Source organism: Falco peregrinus, chromosome 1 (assembly GCF_023634155.1).
Source record: "Falco peregrinus isolate bFalPer1 chromosome 1, bFalPer1.pri, whole genome shotgun sequence".
NCBI classification, from domain to species: Eukaryota; Metazoa; Chordata; class Aves; order Falconiformes; family Falconidae; genus Falco; species Falco peregrinus.
The window spans coordinates 26,706,838-26,723,115 of record NC_073721.1 but is presented as its reverse complement, the minus strand read 5'-3'; the positions used below and the strand labels follow the sequence as shown (position 1 = coordinate 26,723,115).

Below are 16,278 nucleotides of genomic sequence, written 5' to 3'. Positions count from 1 at the left end.
CCGGGGCGGGGGGCGCCGGGGCCGGCCGTGCCGTGCAGTGCCGTGCCGGGCCGTGCCGTGCCGTCGGGGGGGCGCCACGAGGGGCCGGGGGGGCGGGGGAGCGGCGCCGCGGCCGCAGCCTCGCGGAGGCGGGGGCTGCCCCGGCCGCCCCCGCTCGCTCTGGCCGGTCCCCGCGCCCCTCAGTCGCTCTCCGCCGTCCGCCCGCGCCAATCACCGCACTTGGCCGCGCTGCTTAAATATGCAGCGGATACGTCACCTCCGAAGGTGGATCGGGCGTAAGTGGCCGATATCTATATAAATGTGGCCGGGGGCGAACCGGCAGCAGGAGGCGAGCGGGGCCGGGCGGGCAGCAGCCGGCCGGGCCAGCCGCGCAGCGCCCGCCGCCGGCAGCGGAGTCGCGGGGCGCCCGGCCCCCCGCATTTGACAGCCGCCGGGGCCGCCCCCCAGCCGCCCGCGCCCCCAGGGCGGGGACCCGCCGCCGCCCCGCGCCCGCCCCGTCCCCCGCCGCCCGGCAGGAGGATGCCGGCGGGGCTCTCCTGGCCCGAGGCGGCGGCGCTGGCGCTGCTGGCCCTGGCGCTGCTGGTCGCCCTGTGCCGGCACCTGTGGGCGCTGCGCTGGAGCCTCAGCCGGGACCGCGCCAGCGCCCTGCCCCTGCCCAGGGGCTCCATGGGCTGGCCCTTCTTCGGGGAGACCCTGCACTGGCTGCTCCAGGTGAGGCGCGGGGGGACGGGCACGGGGTGGGAGGGGGTTGGCGGGAGCCCCGGGCTGACCCGCAGCTCGCCCCCAGGGCTCCCGCTTCCACAGCTCCCGGCGGGAGAGGTACGGAAACGTCTTCAAGACCCACCTCCTGGGCCGGCCGGTGGTGCGGGTGACAGGCGCTGAGAACATCCGCAAGATCCTGCTGGGCGAGCACACGCTGGTCAGCACGCAGTGGCCCCAGAGCACCCAGATCATCCTGGGCTCCCACACCCTGCTCGGCTCCATCGGTGACCTGCACCGCCAGCGCCGCAAGGTGAGCCTCGTGGCCGCCCTGATGGGCAACGCAGCCCAGGTGGCACCTCCTGCCCAGGCTTGGCCCTCGGCGGTGTGCGGGAGCCCCAGCTTTAACCACCTGCCTCTGTTCCCCCCCCTTCTCCTTCTAGATCCTGGCCAGAGTGTTCAGCCGTGCCGCCCTGGAGAGCTACCTGCCGCGGATCCAGAAGGTTGTGAGCTGGGAGCTGCGGGGCTGGTGCATGGAGCCGGGCTCCATCGCAGTTTATTCCTCCACTAAAACCTTAACTTTCCGCATTGCAGCTCAGATTCTGCTGGGGCTCCGCCTGGAGGAAAAGCAGTTCAAGGACCTGGCCAAAACTTTTGAACAGCTGGTGGAGAACCTCTTCTCCCTGCCCCTCAACATCCCCTTCAGTGGGCTGCGCAAGGTACTGCCGCCTGCCCTGCTCCCTCTGCCTGGGGGCAGGGGCCCGGGCCCCGGCGGCACAGATCCCCTGTCCCCAGGCCTACCAAGGGGCACTGCCCATGGGCCAGGACGTCTGCAGCATCCCGTTCCGGGTCTGAGGGCCTGGTGTCTTGCCCAGCCCAGCCATCTCCCCTGAGCTGTGCGCTTCTCACCTGCTCGTGGTTGGCTTCCAGCACCTCCAGGCACTGGCTGCAGCTCATTGTACAGCGCAGGGCTCCTCTTCTCCCTCACCCCAAATGTTGCCTCTGTTGGCTCTGGTTAGTCTATCACACCTAATCCTGTTCCATCTTGTCCCTCCTGGACTCATGTCAGCCCGCAGCAGATGGGGCTGTGGGCTCGGGCACAAAGGCAGCTGGGCACGGTGCACCTCAGGTTAGCACTCCCTGTGCACCTCAGGGCAGGCTGAGGACCTGAGACCCTCTTATGGTCCTCGGTCCCTTGCCCCCCAGCAGCAGAGAGACAGTGAGGGGTCCTGGAGGGGAACATGGCAGAAGGACAGTCTCCTCTGCCTCTTGCATCCTGCAGTTTCTTCCCTGCTGCCCTGCCACTCTTTGCCTGTCTCCCCACACTCCTGCTCTAGGTATCCGTCCTGTGTCCCACCCCTCCTCTTCCATTTCAGTCTGCTTTCCCTCCTCTGACTTTGGGTTCTCCAGCCTTACCACAGCTCAGGTCTCCTGCCCCTTTTAGCCAGGTCTTGCCCAATCTCTTATTTCCACGGTGAGCTCTGCCCCACCCGGTCACCTTACCCAGCCAGTCCCAGTTCTCCCCCAGCCTCCCTGCTGCTCTTCTCCACCAGTTTGAAGCTCACGTTTTCCCTGTCCAGTTTCCCTTTGCAGGTTTTCACCAGTGTGAGTGTTCAGCCCCCATCTTGTCCCTCCCTGTCCTCTCTCAGGTCACCCACAGCCTGTCTGGCCCCAGACTACACTCTTCAACCTGCATTTAGGTCCCCTCGTCTTTCCCCTCGCTCCCTGCCCTGTTCCCTTTGTCCAGTCCTTCCCACCCCAAATCTCAGCCTTTGGATCTTCTTCCCAACATCTAGTCATGGCCATTTTCCATCCGAGTTCTCTGGTCCTTCCGGCCTTTGCAAGAGGCATCTTGATACAGAGCCATACACTCTGTGACTCCATCCATCCCACCTTGCAAAGAGATCGCTGATCACTTGACTCGCTGCGATCTCACGTAAATGTTTTGCTGCACAGGAGTGCAACATAACTGGAGATGAGCTGGGTATGATTGATGTGTCTTTAGCTACTATACCCTGGTAAAGCCACTTACTTGCTCCTGTCTCAGATGTGCCTTGCTGCTTGGACTCGGTTTTATTAAGTTACCTCTTCTTGTCCCTCTGGACAAACTTCTTTTGGACCTGACATAACTGTGGGTTTGTTCAGCGCACGTGCCTCTGGACTCGGTACCGTGGGTTTACTTTGCCTCTCAGAGTGTTTCTTGGGACTTGTCATATGTGATTCACAACAGCAAGGCAACAGAATTTGCAGCATTTTCTCCCAAAATGCTGCCTCTTGCAAGGCTCTGGGGCTGGGCAACAGATTAAACAGTTCTTGCTGTTACAGATCCTGGGATTAAGGATTGCCACACTTGGGGTCCCCCCGTCTCTCTGGAGAGGGGGGCGGTTCCTAAGACTCTCCTGAACTGTTTCTGCCTCCTGCAGGGAATCAAAGCACGGGACATGCTACATGAGTTTATGGAGAAGGCTATACAGGAAAAACTGCAGAGAAATAACCCAGAAGATCACAGCGATGCTCTGGATTTCATAATAAACAGTGCCAAGCAGCATGGCAAAGAATTCACCATGCAGGAGCTAAAGGTAAGGAGAACCCCTGCCTGCAGTGTCCCTTCTGACTCGGTAGCTATTTGAGAAACCTGGGCAGAAGGTCAGGAGGAGGGTTGTGTGGGGACCCACCACTAGCTGCTGGCTCCTGCCCTCCTCTCACCGTCTCTGAGGACACCATCTCCTGTGCAAGTGAGAAAGCTCGGGCTCTGCTTGCTCACCTGCTCTTGTAGGATTGTGCCTCTCTGCATTAGAAGAGAGCTGGTATTTAAAGAGGGATTCAGTGCCTCTTCTACCCTTCCTCTTCATGGCCTCCAGGCTTCAGTCTGTCTTAGGGTGCTGGTAGGGTTATTTGGCTGTGCTCTGTAGGTTGGTATGGACTTCGTAACCTCCAAGATACTGTCTCGGAAATATTTAGAGCTAGTTGCGTGCTCCTCAGACACCCCCAGCATCTGGCATAGTGCAGCGTGTACATCACATCACCATATTCCTTGAGGCTGTGAGCCCAGAAACCTCTGAGACAATACATCAAAATGGGTCCAGGGACGGAATGATGGATGCTGGGTCATTCCCCATCACCTCATCATTAATTATATCATCTAGTTTGTGGATTGCTATGATGCAACGTGATGCATCGCTGTGACTTAGGGATGAACCCAGCACCCTTACTGAGCCAGAACTGCCAACTCAATGTGAAGAGTATGTTGCCAAAGATCTTGGGAAAAAATTGTCCCTGGTACTGCGTCATTCATAGCTCCAGGTCACTTGGTGTCAGTGAATGGCAGATAACACTGCATTTATATAACAGGTTTTGAAGCAGTTTTGCATGGTTCCAGCATCTGGATATAGTTTAAAAGTGTTTGAATATAGCCTAAAAGTAGTTTTGTCATTTATTTAGATATTTACAGGAAGCTATACAAAGATTAATGTTTTATAAATATTTTGTAAAAGTGTAATCTCTAAATCTAAAATATTTGGAAAGCTTTACAGCAACTATTAGATACAATTAATACCAGCATATATTCTTAAAGTAATTTTATTTTAATTATTATATTATTTATTCTACTGGGGTGGTTTTTATTATAATATAAATATTCTTAAAAAATAATTGCCAGATTCAAAATGTGATCAATTAAGATTTATTGATCTCTTTTGGTATTCACGTGGACATTACATACAAATAATTATGTGATCTTTCATCATGGTCCTGGCTTTGACCACAAATGGAATAAGGGGATATGAAATGTAACACGGAATGACATGGCAGTGACCTCAGGCCAGCTGATTCAAATGGTAGTATGTCCATATGCTATCCCGTACCTTTACAGTTACAACATTTCTACCTTGTCTGCATTTAACAAAATGGCTTGCAAACCAAACTGCCTACGCTTGCAATGCAATTATGGCAATATTCTCCACTCTAATAAAACCGTAGTAGAGCTCTCATCCAGTGAAATGGTGTAACTGGATAAAAAGTTCAAAGTTGTCTCAGAGTTGTGGATATATCTGACTTGGAGAGACACTCCAAACACCGGCACACACTAGTTACCAATTTGCTTTGTGTTCAAATGATTTTGAAGGACTGTTTTCCCAGAAAATTTCCTAAATATTTTGCACTACTGGCATGAACTCAGCAGGACCCTTGAAATATAAAGGTCATTTAAAAGATATCACTCTGCCAAAAGTACTGCTTTAAAACATCTAAAACCTTGGAAGGATTAAAAAAACCCCATCCCATCCGACGTAATAATGCTGCCACTGGCTGGCTGTCAGTCCTGCCTCCCAGGACAGGGAGTCGGGCTGTAGCACAGGGACAATACTGGTGAAGCTGTGGGAAGATGCTGCCTCCCAGTCACCGGTTATGTTAGCCTTGTAAAAGCAGGGAGGGAAAGTCAGCAGGTCGGTGTCACAGTGCTGTCAGAGGTTGGTGCAGGAAGTCATGAGGGCTGTTATCCCAAGCTGCAGAGCCTGCCCTGAATTCCTTGCATGGTATTGAAATGTCTTGGGTTTTAATTGCAAGTGGCAGAACTGAGATGTTTCTTTTCATCTGCGTCTGCTGCCTTGTGAATGTAAAAATTCCTGCTAACGCCTGCAGGTGTGATAGGGGTTGACAGGGATCTGTTATTTCAGAGGTTTTATTTCAGCTGAAAGATGCCCTTGAGAGCTGTGCTTCGGCAAAAGCCTCTAGCCCAGCCAATATACAGTGCTGGGGACAGTAGCAAAGAGTAAAAGTCCTTGTTACATTACCCTTGACCTTACCAGACTTGGCTCCAGGTACCTTCAGGTGTCCTTCCCTGTGCTTTTGCCTTCACCTCTCCAGAAACCGGTGGTGTCGGAACCATTTAAAATCCAGACACATAGCTGTGTAAAGGAAACTGCTGTTTCCCCGAGGGGTTTCGCTCCGCTTTGCCCCTGCACTGGAACAATTTGTGCTGTTGTGCCAGCCAGGTCCCAGCCCCTCCCTGGGTGGCAGCTCCATTGTGCTTCTCCCTTGGGCTTCTCCAGTGGGTTTTGGCTCTGGCCTCTGGCCTCAGCAGTCCCAGCTCTGGGCTATGGACCCGCTGGCACCTTCAGATGGTGCCGTAAGTTTGAGCGTTATGTTTGCTGTCAGAGACATGACATGCCATGACCCAGCTCCAGGCAACCCTTAACTTCTGGAAAACAATTTCCAATAGTTAATAACGGCAACCTGGCATGTGCTGTGCCATACAGACCCTGCAGACAGTCCCAGGAAAACTGGGAGGCTGCGTGAGGATCCGTGAGCTGGGACAAGGGACGTGTTATGAATTTGACTGTGCTGTGGTCTGTCTGAGCTGGTTAACCTCCTAACTTGTTATGGACACATCGTCTATGGAGCTATCAGGAACACTGCTGTGCTTCAGGCTGTAAAGCTTGAAAAGCAGCAAGTCCTTTGCCTGGTGTGTGCATCCCGGTGGGAGAGCTCCCTGTGGGCTGCAGCACCTCCTGGGCTGAGCTTTCAGGGAGGGCTTTCTGCTCTCAACTCTGTTGGTTGGAGTCCCCTCCCAGACAAGCAAGTGGCTGTTTATAATTGGAAGTGGATCAAATGCAACCTGTTTTAGCTGCCAGCGCATCTAGGATTTATGCATAAACACACAGCCTCATAACCCCTGGCTGGGCAGAAAGGCAAAGTTTGGGCACAAAGGGAAATTGGCAGATGAAGGTAAAAAGTGTAATGCTTGAAATGAACTTCACTTGGTATGCTAAAATGCGTGTTAAAAATGCTTCTCTAAAATTTGTAAAACCTGGGAGGAAAGCTCAGAAGAGCTGGATTGGAGGCGATGTGTACTCATCTCAGTTGCGTTTCTGCATCAATCGCTTGGCAAGTGAATGTCCAGTTTGCACAGAAATGAAAAAACAAGGGTGGCTTGTTTTGGTCTCTGCCAAAACAGGGTTTGTGGAGAGCAGAGGGGGGCCAGGGCCCTCTTCACGGGCAACCTGCAAAAGGTGAGAACAGTCTGAACCACAGCCAGTTTAAAATGGCATTCACACTTGTCACCTTCCTTCCTCTCCCAGGAGTCAGCGATTGAGCTCATATTTGCTGCTTTTTTCACCACGGCTAGTGCCAGCACCTCTCTGATCCTCCTGCTGCTGAAGCACCCCTCAGTGATAGAAAAAATAAGGCAGGAGCTGATGTCCCATGAGCTGTACCAGCAGTGTGAGCGTTGCCCTGCGGGACCCTGCCCGGACACCCTGAGCGCCCAGAGCAGGGACAGGGAGAAGCCACTTCTTTGCCCCACGGCCAAAGATGCTCGCGAAGACCAGAGCCAGTCCCCGAGCCTGACGGAGGAGGGTCCCCTCCAGCCCCATGCCTCGCTGGAGCCCACCCTCCCCCAGAGCTGTCCCTGTGCTGGCCCCCAGCTGCGGGCACTGTCAGGGCAGAGCTGCTGCTGCCCCTCAGACATCAGCCTGGAGAAGCTGAGCTGCCTGCGCTACCTGGACTGTGTGATTAAGGAGGTGCTACGGGTGCTGCCCCCCGTCTCTGGAGGCTACAGGACGGCGCTGCAGACGTTTGAGCTGGATGTAAGTGCCTCGCATGCCAACGGGCTGCTGAGGAGCTGCCGCCTGCCACTAACCGCGAGCACCCTGTGTCCAGCACAGCGGTGGTGCTTGGCAGTGTAACTCAGGGGGAAGTGGCACCCGGCAACCTCCATGGGTCCCAGCTGGGCTGGAGAGGAAAGGAGCTGTGGAGCAGATGGGCAGTGTGGTGGAGCTGTCTCCATGCTCCCTCTGCTCACCCTCCACCAGCACAACTGTCTGCACAGGTATGTAATGCTCCTCTCCTCCCCTCTTCTCTCCCCCTCCCAGGGCTACCAGATTCCCAAAGGCTGGAGTGTCATGTACAGCATCCGTGACACCCACGAGACAGCTGCTGTCTACCAGAGCCCCCCTGGTGGCTTTGACCCAGACCGCTTTGGTGTCGGCCGGCCGGAGGCTGCAAGCCGCTTCCACTACATCCCCTTCGGCGGCGGGGCGCGGAGCTGCATCGGCAAGGAGCTGGCACAGGCCATCCTCAAGCTGCTGGCCATTGAGCTGGTCAGCACGGCCCGCTGGGAGCTGGCCACCCCCAGCTACCCCGCCATGCAGACCGTGCCCATTGTGCACCCCGTCGATGACGGGCTGCAGCTCTACTTCCACCCCCTGCAGCCCGGCCATGGCAGCAAGGCCTGAGCCAGGGGTACGCTGCCCCCCCCAGCCCTGGCATCAATGCCCCTCTGCGGCTGCTGGGGGCAGATCTCTGCTGCCCCAGGCTGGGTATGGCACTGGGTCACTGCAGAGCAAAACCCCAAAAGGCTTTTTGTTTTTCCTCTCCTTGTGTGCAAGCCGGTAGGGAGGGTCCTGCAGAGTCCTGCTCCCGAGCACCGGGGTGAACCTCAGCCCCAGCCTGGGGGTAAAACCTGCTGAAGCTGCTGATGCAGAGAGCATCCCCCCATGGGGGCTCAGCTAGCCCCTTCCCCATGCAGGGCTCCAGCCACCGGGGATGGGGAGCAAATCTCCCAGCCCCACAGCTAAGGCTCCCAGAGCTTTTCTGTCCCAGGGTTACCTCCTGCGGGTGTGTTACAGGAGACACAGGGTGATCGTCCCGCATACTGTAGCTTTCTAGATGTAAAAAGAGGGAAGCTGGGGGGGGGGGGGGCTCTGCAGGAAAACACAAGCCAGGTCTGCCCAAGCTACGGCATCAACTGTAGCTAGACTAAAAGGGCGTAAAGTGGCTTTTATTGTAAATATTTAATCTCATTCCTGCACTTCCCATTAGAGCTGGCACAAAGAGTATGTGTCGTGTTCATCCAGTAGTAGTAGCTGAGTATGTTGTGCCTGAGCACTGCGCTGCTGCTCGAGGTCTGCCATGAAGCGTCCCTCCGGGGTCCCCACAGGATGCGCTCCCCAGCCGCAGCCTGACCAGGGGATTGGGCTGAAGAAGGTAAGGGGGCTTTGGGGAATAAACATTTGGAAAATGGACATTTCTGAATGTCTACTTTGTGGTAGAAAATCCCCTGTCCCTGATGATGCCGTTTATGTTGCAGAGGGGGCATTTGTAAGGTGACACAAGCCCCATGGTGGCTAGCTGGTCAGAGACTGACCGTGTCACCTCCTGCAGCCTAGCTCTGCCAGGGAAAGTGCCTGGACAGCAGCTCTGTAGGTCCGTACAGAAGCTGGTACCTGGCACTAAGCCTGGGTGCTGAGGGCACCTTTTTACGTGGCTTTTGAGTGCTGTCTGCCTTGCTGAGACATGGGGTATTTCTCTCCTATGTAAAATGAAGCGAGTCCTGTTGCTTGTGCACTGGGAACAGAGTTGGGCTGAGTTCCTTGTCCCACTGCAATGTGTTTGCCAGTTCCTTTGAGCTTCACCACTGCTCCCCACCGTCACACATCCTGCAGGGAAACAGCGGGGGAAACCATCTACCTTGTTCCTCCAGCGCACCCTGGGCCCGGTGGCACGGCGTGCTCCATGTGAAAAACCAGCAGCAGCCTGACCTGTGAGGGCAGAAATTGGCCTGAGGACAGCGATCCTTTGCGAAGGCTCTGGGGAGCTCCCCTACCCCTGCCTCTCTGTCATCGCCCTGCTTCAGCGCCAGCTTACAAATGACCTGGCCCTGGCCGGTTCCCCTCGCATGCCTGTGCTGGGGCACTGCCGCTGCAGCGGGGCATCGCTGCTGCCAGCTGTCAGAGGCTACCTGGGGCAGAAATGTGGCTCCCAAATGTGACAGGTCAAATCTGGAAGAGGTTGAGTTGCAGGGCTGAGTTAAGTGCTGTTGGCAGGTCGACCCCGTAGTGAACCGGAGCCTCTGCCCCTCCTGACCTTGTCCTGAAAGGTGAATCTTTCTGGCTATCAGAGGTGAATCGGTAGGTGGTGGCTGCAAGTGGCAATGACTAACTTTAATTAGCAGGAGCTGCTGGCGTGGCTGTGACCCGCAGGCTCCCAGCGCGGGCAGGGCTGCGGGCAGGGCTGGGCCTGCAGCACCCAGTGCCCAGGGCCGGGGCTCCTCCAGCAGCGCGCGGAAAAATTACCCCGAGCGCTAACGAGCCCCGTAGCCACCCGCTGAAAAATGTAACGTGAATCTAGTTTAAAAAAAAAAAAAAAAAGACTTGAAACTGATTTTGTTTGCAGATAAACACGAGCATTTACAAATGAAGTGTAATAATTGTTACTTGTAATCAAAGTTTGTTCATATTAGGCTGTTAATTTCTTGACCCCCTTCCAAGCTGTTTTTAATTATCCCTTTCACTCTTTACCATTTGATTCTTTTCGAGCCGGTGGCTGGGGAATACACAGCTGGGGAGATAATAAAGCCTTCCTGTGGCAATTATCGGTGCTCAGGCCACCGTATCTCGTTATTTTGATAGACAGTGAACTTGGCGCGGTTGCCGGCCGGGTTCACGCAGATGTCACGGTCCGTGTTGTAGGTCACAAGCGGGTCAGCGCCCGGCGAGGGGAGAGCGCCGGGTCAGGCTGCGGCCGCCGCTCCGGGCCCGCGCCGGCCGGGCCCCGCCGTACCCCGAGGGGCGAGGGAGCACCGCCGGGGGGGCCCTCTCGGGCAAAGGGCCGCGGAAGCGGGCAGCCCCGTTCCCGCAAGGCGTCGGAAGAGGAGGGACGGTCCCGCGTGATGCGTTGTTTGTCAGAAAAATAGTAATTAAAAGTGACGTCTCCCCCTTCCCTACACAAACACACACACAACTTCCAGCGTTTATTGAGCTTTTCTGGGAGCAAGAAAAACCGGAAAGAAAAAAGGAGGAAAAGCGAGCACGGTAGTTTATTGGTAGCGGAGCGCTCCGCGGCCCCGTCCCCCCGCCCGCGGCCCCGCAGCCGCCGGCCGCCCCTTCCCCAGCGGCCGCGTCCTCCGGACGGTGCCTCCTGTGCCGGGAGCCAGCGGTCGCCCCAGCCAGCGCAGCCTCCCCGCAGCCCCGGTCCCGCCGCGGTCCTTCGGGCCGGAGCCGCCGCTCCTCCCCGGAGAGCCGCCCCCGGTGCCTGCCCGCCAGCTCCGGGAGGGTGGCCCTCCGCGCCGTGGCTGCAGGCGGGGTGCCCGGTCGGTACCGTGCGCCTCTTCCCGGCCGCGGCAGCCCCGACGGCCTCGGGATGCCGGCGAGTCGCGGGCGAAGGCGCGCAGCGGCCCCCGGGGCGAGGAGCCGAGCGCGGCGGGTTCGGTGTTCCCTTTCCGCCCTCACCTCCCTTTCCCTCGGTGACCCGCGCTTGAACCTGCCTCGGGCGGCTGAGACGGACGGCTGCCCGGGGCTCCTTCCTCCGCGGCCGGCAGAAATAGAAGCCGGGCCTTTCGAGGTGAACCAGAGGACAGCGGACGCTCCTCCGCCGCTGCGGCGGCACAGCTACGGCTCTGCCCGGCGGGCTACCGGGCTCCCCCGCCACGGGGGACCGCCCGCCCCGTCCGGTCCCCGGCACCGGCCCGGCTTCTCCCAGCTCCGGCCGCTGGCTCGCCGCTCCTGGCCGGCGACAGCAGCGGGCGAAGGAGCTCCGCAGCTTGCGGAGCGCGTCGGCACCGGCCGGGGAGCGCCCCCGGGGGTAGGTGTCGGCGGGCAGCCGAGACCCCGGGTACCGGAGCGGGGCATTTCTCGGAGCAACCTGCTGATCGTTAACGAGCGGCGGCGATAAATCCGAGGAGGTGGCGGGCTCCCGGCCGTCAGCTGTCGGCGGCGCCCCGCAGCCCTCGCTGAGCGCGATGCAGCGGAGAGCGAGCCAGCGGCGCCCCGCGGTACCTTTCCCTCCGCCGCTCTCTGCGGCGGGCGGGATGCGCCGCGCAAAGCAAATAGTTAAAGATTTCGGGGGGAGGAGCCAGGCCGCAATCCGCAATTAAAGATGAACTTTGGGTGAACTAATTTATCGGACCAAGGTAGGGTGGGCAGCAACCTGGGAAGGGTATAAAAGGCGGCCCGCGGCGAGCCCGACCCGTGCACTCGGAGCTCCGGGGGGGCCGGGCCGGACTGGACTCGCTCCCCAGCCATGGGCTTCTCCGCCCTGGTCGCCAGCGCGCTGTGCACCTTCCTGCTGCCCCTGCTGCTCTTTCTGGCCGCCGTCAAGCTCTGGGACCTGTACTGCGTGAGCGGCCGCGACCCCAGCTGCCCGCTGCCGCTGCCCCCGGGCACCATGGGGCTCCCCTTCTTCGGGGAGACGCTGCAGATGGTGCTGCAGGTAAGGCGCGGCGATGGGGCGGCGAGCGGGGAGACCCCGGCCCCTCCTCTGGCTGCAGGGGCGGGGGGCGAGCAGCAGCTTCGCTGGGCTCCCGCGCCCAGGTGGGAAAGAGTCGCTCTCCCTGCCCCTTCCTCTTCTTCTTTTAAAAACTTCTTTTATTATTTCCCGCCCCCCTCCCCCGTCCAGAGGCGGAAATTCCTGCAGATGAAGCGCAGGAAATACGGCTTCATCTACAAGACTCACCTCTTCGGGCGGCCCACGGTGCGGGTGATGGGCGCGGAGAACGTGCGGCACATCCTGCTGGGCGAGCACCGGCTGGTGTCCGTGCAGTGGCCCGCCTCGGTGCGCACCATCCTGGGCTCGGGCTGCCTCTCCAACCTCCACAACGGGCAGCACAAGCACCGCAAGAAGGTACGGCCCCGACGGCGGGCGGGGAGCAGGCGCGGCTGCCCGGGTGCGGCGGCTGAGCCTGTGTCCCCTAACTCCTCCTCCTCCCGTCCCCCGGGCAGGTGATCATGCGGGCCTTCTCCCGGGACGCCCTGCAGCACTACGTGCCCGTCATCCAGGAGGAGGTGAGCGCCTGCCTGGCGCGCTGGCTGGGCGCCGCCGGGCCCTGCCTGCTGGTGTACCCCGAGGTGAAGCGCCTCATGTTTCGCATCGCCATGAGGATCCTGCTGGGCTTCCAGCCCTGCCAGGCCAGCCCCGACGGCGAGCAGCAGCTGGTGGAGGCCTTTGAGGAGATGATCCGCAACCTATTCTCCCTCCCCATCGACGTGCCCTTCAGCGGGCTCTACCGGGTAAAGGCCTCTGGGGGGAGAGGGGCGCCCCTGCAGCCAGGGTGGTGGGGAATGGATGGGAGGGACGGCGTACGGCCTGAATCTCACGTTGGTCTCCCTGCCGCTTGGACAGGGCTTGCGGGCGCGCAACATCATCCATGCCAAGATTGAGGAGAACATCCGTGCCAAGATGGCCTGCAAAGAGCCTGAGGGCGGCTACAAGGATGCGCTGCAGCTGCTGATGGAGCACACACAGGGCAACGGGGAGCAGCTCAACATGCAGGTGAGGTTCTCCAGCACCAGGTCCCTCCCTTTCCCCCAGCCCCTGTCTCAGCAGCACGATTATCTTTTGGGGACAAAAGGAGAGAGCGGGAAGTGTTCCCTCTCTCTCCCTGTGAAACAGACCATCTTGTGTAGCACCCTGGGGTGCAGATGGTGCAATTGGGCTGTTGGACAGGGAACCATATCCACAGGGGGCATGAGCACCAGCCCCATCCTGGCCCCCAGCTGTCTGTTCCAGTCTGGGAGTGATGTGCAGGCCTGGTAAAAATACTGTGTTCCAGACCTGTTTCATCGCTCCTCTGTCTTCTGTGTAAGGAGCTGAAGGAGTCTGCCACAGAGCTGCTGTTTGGGGGCCATGAAACCACTGCTAGTGCTGCCACATCGCTGATCGCCTTCCTAGGGCTCCACCACGATGTCCTGCAGAAAGTGAGGAAAGAGCTGCAGCTGAAGGTGTGTGTCATCCCAAGAGCCATTTCTCAGGAGGGGGCAGTGGGAAGGTACCTCCAGGAGACTGTCCTAGACAGGGCTCCCCTTCACCCAGGCGGTGCCTTTTAGGGGGTGGCAGGAAAATGCCCCTCACCAAAGTGCAGCTGTTTTGCCATGCTGGGAGCCCTGACTGCCTGCTCCATAAATGCCGTGGTGGCATCTTCCTTTCCAGGGGTTACTGTGCGGTCCTAACCAAGAGAAGCAGCTAGACATCGAGGTCTTGGAGCAACTGAAGTACACTGGCTGTGTCATCAAAGAGACCCTCAGGCTGAGCCCACCTGTTCCTGGAGGATTTCGAATTGCACTCAAGACCCTTGAGCTAAATGTAAGCGGGGTTTGGGCTCAGCTCCTCAGAGCAGTCACAAAGTACCAGTGCATTCCTGTAGCCTCTCTGCCTTAGAGTGACCTGCAGGAAGCCCGGCGGGGAGGTGGGGTACACCGACATGTTCTGTGCTGACACTTCACCTTACCTGATGTGGCAAGGCTTGTCATGTCTCCTTTCTGTTCTTTTGATAGGGTTACCAGATCCCTAAAGGTTGGAATGTTATTTACAGTATCTGTGATACCCACGATGTGGCAGATCTCTTTACCAACAAGGATGAATTTAACCCGGATCGCTTCATGTCTCCATCTCCAGAGGATTCCTCTAGGTTCAGTTTCATTCCTTTTGGTGGGGGCTTGAGGAGCTGCGTTGGTAAAGAGTTTGCAAAAGTCCTTCTGAAAATATTTACAGTGGAGTTGGCTCGGAGCTGTGACTGGCAGCTGCTGAATGGACCTCCAACAATGAAAACGGGCCCCATAGTGTACCCGGTGGACAATCTGCCTACCAAATTCATAGGTTTCAGCGGTCAAATCTGAGATCCCAACGCTTGCCTCCAGCTGGATTTCTATATAGCATCTAATGTGTACATAGTAACTTCTGATAGTAACGAAGGACTTTAAATATTTAAACTTGTACAATAGTTATTTATGTCTTCTAAATATTTCAAAAGGTTATGTATTTTTTCCTCAAGCACTACAATTATGGGTCTCTGATTCATAATTAGATAATGTTATTTCTATAGAAATAAGTTTCCCCCTATTTAAAAGTCTTATTGAAAGCTGGCCAGCTAAGCATTTGAAGACATTTCACGATGGTGTATGTTTTAAGAAATATTCTTAAAGGCATTTGAAACAACAGTAACTAGCTACTCATCCAAATTACCTACAATGGTTATTGTTTGAGAATGTTTTCAGTATTACTTGTGTCTAGATCTTCTGTTTAACGTGTGAATTTTAAGTTTGTAATAAAGTTTATTTTTTATGATCCTTTGTATGAAGATTTGTGTTTATGCTAGAGAGTAGCTTAACTAGTGCATCTAAAAGGTTTTGATGTAAAGTCAGACCTGCTTTTGTGAATGAGCTATTCACTGTTTGTAGGCTCATAACTCTTCCCTGCCTCGCCTACTTGGGAATAGTAAATTGTTTTAAGTCTTAGCCTGTAAGTGGCAAGAGCCGTGCAAAATCCTACATGCTCAATGAAAACAGTACAGAGCGATAGCAAGTGCTACAGGTCTCCTTATCAAGCACATAATCTTCAGCCTTAGTAAATAAGAAAGTAAAGGGAAGCACAAGAATAACGTGTCATGTGAGTCTTACTCTGCAGCTAGGGAAAATAGGTTGAGGGGAAAAAAAAAACCCAACCCATAAACGTCCTCTCCAATATTACTGCTGACCTGTGTAAACAGACCACTGGATCTTGTTCTGTGTTGAGTCTGCTGGCTATGACTCTTTACTTACGAAGGTGTCTCTTATCAACTGGTAGAGCAAATAAAGTCTGCTGACTTCTTGAAATGCAACAGCTCTGACTAGAGCAGAGATAGAGCATGCATTTGGCTAAGAACTTCTTTCCTGGAATTCAGCAAAGTGAAAACTAAAAGGCAGGCACTAATGTGAATTGATTAACAGGGAATCAGCTGTTGAGATGCAATTCCCCAGGGGTGTGTAAGCAGGGCAGATAAAATGCCCTAGGCATGACCCCTGTTTTGGCTTAACCATAAGGGGGTTTGTGCTCTTCCCGCCCCCGCCCCGCCCCCCTTACTACACCTATTAGTCTTCCCTTAAAAGTCAAACAACATAGGCTAGCTCTAGAAACATCTATAAAGTAAACCAATGTAATTCAGCGTTGCAAACATAGCACCATATAGACTAATTTATTTTTTTGTTTGTTTCTGGAAATCAGTCACTATTTCATTATGTTTTTCCAAGGTCAAAATTAAGGACGGAGTTAAGTTGCTCAAAATCGCTGCAGGTGTTTAATAGTATCTATGAGGTTTTAGATTATTTCTTTTTTTAGGAGGGTTTCTGTAATATAGTTGATGTTTCCAGCTAGCATTTTAAATACCTAAGCTTCTAATGTCAAACCTTAGATACAACCTGTGTATGAGCGTAACTATCAAGACTTTCATATTCAATTTTTTGTAATCTTAAAATACAGAAGATATTCTTTTTAGAATGTGCCTGACTCTTCTTGGCAATGCTTAAAATCTTAAATTATTTTTACTATGCAAACCTCTTGCACCATTATGTTTTTCAGGGAGGTGATGAATAATCTTGAGTTCAAGATCCGTTTATTAACAATATAGCAGCAGAAAACTGCAAACCTTGATCCTGACTTGGAGGTGATCTGAAGTCTGGAGAACAAGAAGACTCTTGTCTTGGTATCCCTCATTAACATTTTCTTCCTTATCATTACAACATTCTGCAAATCCAAATAGATGCTGATATTCTTTAAACGTTTTGTTTATTTTTAATTGACGTGTTTTGTATGTGGGAAGTTTTTGTATGGTCT

The 16,278-nt window shown here is 55.4% G+C and overlaps 2 protein-coding genes across 2 annotated transcripts; both read left to right on the top strand.

Annotated features, from left to right (window-relative positions):
• Positions 1-262: 262 nt before the first annotated feature.
• LOC101914181 (cytochrome P450 26C1) lies at positions 263-9,511 on the top strand. Its single transcript, XM_055813014.1, has 6 exons — positions 263-711; positions 788-1,012; positions 1,143-1,418; positions 3,123-3,278; positions 6,777-7,283; positions 7,569-9,511. Exons 1-6 carry the CDS (start codon positions 520-522, stop codon positions 7,929-7,931), a joined length of 1,719 nt encoding a protein of 572 aa, XP_055668989.1. The 5' UTR covers positions 263-519; the 3' UTR covers positions 7,932-9,511.
• Positions 9,512-11,560: 2,049 nt separating this feature from the next.
• On the top strand, positions 11,561-14,754 carry LOC101918170 (cytochrome P450 26A1). Its single transcript, XM_013300466.3, has 7 exons — positions 11,561-11,904; positions 12,091-12,315; positions 12,414-12,701; positions 12,814-12,963; positions 13,278-13,412; positions 13,621-13,773; positions 13,965-14,754. Exons 1-7 carry the CDS (start codon positions 11,716-11,718, stop codon positions 14,304-14,306), a joined length of 1,482 nt encoding a protein of 493 aa, XP_013155920.2. The 5' UTR covers positions 11,561-11,715; the 3' UTR covers positions 14,307-14,754.
• The last annotated feature ends 1,524 nt before the right edge of the window (positions 14,755-16,278 follow it).

Bases quoted from the DNA above. Each gene is read 5' to 3' on its own strand.
- LOC101918170 (XM_013300466.3), top strand. From the start codon at position 11,716: ATGGGCTTCTCCGCCCTGGTCGCCAGCGCGCTGTGCACCTTCCTGCTG. The intron at 12,702-12,813 runs GTAAAGGCCTCT...CCGCTTGGACAG, and splicing joins CCTTCAGCGGGCTCTACCGG to GGCTTGCGGGCGCGCAACAT. The intron at 13,413-13,620 runs GTGTGTGTCATC...CTTCCTTTCCAG, and splicing joins GGAAAGAGCTGCAGCTGAAG to GGGTTACTGTGCGGTCCTAA.
- LOC101914181 (XM_055813014.1), top strand. From the start codon at position 520: ATGCCGGCGGGGCTCTCCTGGCCCGAGGCGGCGGCGCTGGCGCTGCTG. The intron at 712-787 runs GTGAGGCGCGGG...GCTCGCCCCCAG, and splicing joins CCCTGCACTGGCTGCTCCAG to GGCTCCCGCTTCCACAGCTC. The intron at 7,284-7,568 runs GTAAGTGCCTCG...TCCCCCTCCCAG, and splicing joins TGCAGACGTTTGAGCTGGAT to GGCTACCAGATTCCCAAAGG.